The 3,189-nt window shown below is 60.9% G+C and overlaps 2 protein-coding genes across 2 annotated transcripts in view; one reads left to right on the top strand and one right to left on the bottom strand.

The window, feature by feature from the left end:
* The window catches only part of IZUMO4 (IZUMO family member 4), a 3,633-nt gene extending 3,165 nt beyond the window's left edge, over positions 1-468 (bottom strand). The window contains exon 1 of the mRNA XM_006171813.2: positions 309-468. Within this exon, the coding sequence (XP_006171875.1) occupies positions 309-468 (160 nt within the window). The remainder of the gene's footprint in view (positions 1-308) is intronic.
* A 2,034-nt stretch (positions 469-2,502) lies between these two features.
* Positions 2,503-3,189, top strand: part of MOB3A (MOB kinase activator 3A) — an 11,169-nt gene continuing 10,482 nt past the window's right edge. The window contains exon 1 of the mRNA XM_006171774.3: positions 2,503-2,564. The gene's annotated coding sequence lies outside the window, so the exon portion shown is untranslated. The remainder of the gene's footprint in view (positions 2,565-3,189) is intronic.

Raw genomic sequence — 3,189 nt, 5'->3', positions numbered from 1 at the left:
ACCGGCCCCCCCCCTCTGGGGAGCCCGTTCCCTTACGGGGAGCCCTCCACTGGGGAGCCGGGTCCCTTACGGGGAGCCCTCCACTGGGGAGCCGGGTCCCTTACGGGGAGCCCTCCACTGGGGAGCCGGGTCCCTTACGGGGAGCCCTCCACTGGGGAGCCGGGTCCCTTACGGGGAGCCCTCCACTGGGGAGCCGGGTCCCTTACGGGGGGCCCTCCACTGGGGAGCCGGGTCCCTTACGGGGAGCCCTCCACTGGGGAGCTGGGTCCCTTACGGGGAGCCCTCCACTGGGGAGCCGGGTCCCTTACGGGGAGCCTTCAGGCTGCAGGAGCTGGCCCATGGTGGTGGGTGTGGGGAGTCCGGGAAGAAGCTGCCTCCCGCAGTGGGGGCTGTGGTGCTGGCCGAGGGGTGTTGCTCGGGGGTTTGAGGCCACCTTGAGGCCTTCACCGGCAGGGCCCCACCTGGCATGTCAGAACTGTCCAGACCCGGAGCTTGTGCAGGGCCTGTGGGAGCCCTGCTGCACCCAGAAGGCTCCGAGACTCAGGCCAGGGAACAGGTGCCTGCAAGCTGGTGCCCAGGCGGGCTTAGAAGTCCTTCCCTGGGGGACCAGCAGGTGGCGTGGTGGTTAAAGGTGCTGCACTCCCACATGGCCGACCACGGTTCCAGTCCTGGGCCTGGTGGCTTGCTTTCTCCCTTTCCTTCTCTCTCTCTAGTCAAACTGGAAAATAATAAAGTTAAATAATAATAATTATTTTTTTAAAAAGAAGTCCTTCTTTGGGGGCCGGCAGGTGGTGTAGCGGTTAAGGCACTGGACTCTCATGTAGTCGGCCATGGTTTGAGTCCCAGACCTGGCAGCTGAAAAAACGCACCAGGCAAGTGTGCGCACGCACCCAACAATCCCGAGAAGACAGTGAAGGGATTGCAGTGTGGCCATCCTCCCTGGGGAGTGATTTCTCACTTTCTATCTCGGAGACACACACCCTGGTGCTTGCCGAAATCCCAGAAGGAGGGGATGGAGGAGAAGGAATTGCGGTGTGGCCGTCCCCCCAGGGGTGCTTTCTCACCTCCCATCTGCCTCGTCAAGTCACAGAAGAGGCCCTGGCTTCTCTGTCTGTGTGTGCAAACCTAGGCCTCCAGCGTGAGGAGGTGGGTCCCATGGCGGAGGTGTCGGGCCAGCTCAGGGTCCCACCTGCCACCTGCACAGTTCAGAGCCCGGCCCTGGCTATTGAAAACACAGGGCGCCTGTGCCTGAGCGCCCCAAATCCCGAGGGTGAAGGAGGGATTGTGACCAGCCCCGTGGGGTGCTCTCTCTGCCTCTGTCTCTGGAGTTCCATGCCCTCCGGCAGCTTATTCTTTTAAAGATATTTTGCTGTATGTGCGTGCACTCGCCTGAGAGACAGAGAGACACCCCCCTGGGGGCATGGCCACCCCGCAGCCCCTTCCCCGCTCTCCTCTTGGGATCTTGGGCGCACGTGCACGCGGTGTGAGGGTTAAGTCCCGGGCCCAGGACTCACACCGTGGCTGACTCCGTGGGAGTGGAGGGACATAACCCTTATGCCATCTGCAGGCCCCGCCCTCTGCAATCGAAGAAGGGGAGGAGGTTTCAGAAAACCCCCAGGCTGACAAGAGCTTGGGTTTTTCCTCTGGGGACTCTTAGGCATTTCCCAGCTGAGCAGGCCCCGGCCTCCGGGAATTTCGGGGCTGAGACAGCGTCCCCCAGAAAGGCGAGCGGACGCGGAAAGGGACCCTGAGCGTCTGCAGATAGGCCGGGCACGCCCCACTGCGCCCAGGGAAACCTGCGCTGCCGTTTTCTTAGGGGCTGTCCCGAAGAAATCTCTGGAACCATGGCGGCATCTCCCTTTTTCCTGTTGAGGTTTTTAGTATTTTTTAAATTGATATTTTAGATTTTTGCCATACCGCACATGTACTTGCCAGAGAGACAGAGAGCGAGACAGTGAGAAATCCCCCCAGGGGTGGCCACGCACCCGTCCTTCGCTGTCCTCGTGGGGCCCAGGTCACGCACACACATGCGCCCAGCCTGAGTTTCTTCTCTTTACAGAGTGCTGGGGCTGGCGGGTGGCGTGGGGGTGAGGTGCTGGGTCCCCACGTGGCGTGTGGTTCGAGTCCTAGACCTGGGGGCTTGCCTTTCTCACTTTCCTCCTCTGTCTCTCTCTGGTCAAATTGAATAACAACGTAACGAATAAAATTAAAACAATAATTTAGAGAAGAATTATCTTAGGGACCAGCAGAGGGTGTAACGGTTGTCACTGGACGTAGTTGGCCATTGGGTCCCAGACTTGGTGGCTCGGAGCCATGCCAGGGCGCATAGGTGTGTGTGCGCACAAGGTCCGGAGAGAGCAGAGCAGGGGCGTGGCCACCCCCTGGGGCTATTTCTCACCTTCTGTCTCTCTCTCTGTCTTTCCAGCAAACACATGCGCCCTATAGAAAAAATCAGAAGAAAAATAAGTCAGGACCAGCAGATGGCATAACAGTTACCTTGCTGGACTCCCACGTAGGCGGCCATGGTTCGAGTCCCAGACCTGGTGGCTTAAAGCTCATGCCAGGTACGTGTGCGTGTGCGCCCAAGATTGCAAGAGGATAATGGAGACGGGACTGTAGCTGGTCTGTCCCCCCGGGGGGTGATTTCTCGCTTTCTGTCTCTGTCTTTCCAAGGAGCGCGTGTGCCCTACAGCAAAAACCTCTAAAATATGTATGTATGCATTTATTTTTTTATTTTTGTTGTGTTTCCATGGCACGGCTGGCAGGGAGGGGGACCTGCATCCCCTCCCAGAGGGGCTCCGGCCCACACTCCCCCCAGGGCCCTGTGGGCCCTGGGCTGGACCGGCCTCTGTGGGCCCTGCAGGTGCTGAGCAGCATCCCTGGTCCCACCTGCTCCATGCCGTGACCCCCGCAGATGTCCTCGGACACCGCGCAGTGTCCTCGGGGCCAGGCAGGACTCACAGGAGAAGGTGGTGGCCAGGGTGCGAGCAGGGCAAGGCCCAGATCCTGGCCCCTGGGGACAAAGCCGGGTTGGGCTGGGTTCAGGCAGTGGGCCCAAGTGCCCCCAGGGTCAGGCCCACACGGGTGCCCAGGCCAGCTCTGCCCGGGCTGTGGCCTTCTGGTTTCAGAGCTGCAGCCCGGGCGGCCAGGCCGGACGAGGGGGGCGGGGGCCGCCCCGGCCCCCCACAA

This window comes from Tupaia chinensis, unplaced genomic scaffold (genome assembly GCF_000334495.1).
Source record: "Tupaia chinensis unplaced genomic scaffold, TupChi_1.0 Scaffold149964_2, whole genome shotgun sequence".
In the NCBI taxonomy this organism is placed as follows: domain Eukaryota; kingdom Metazoa; phylum Chordata; class Mammalia; order Scandentia; family Tupaiidae; genus Tupaia; species Tupaia belangeri.
The sequence above is the reverse complement of the archived record's forward strand: the minus strand, read 5'-3'. Positions and strand labels throughout refer to the sequence as shown.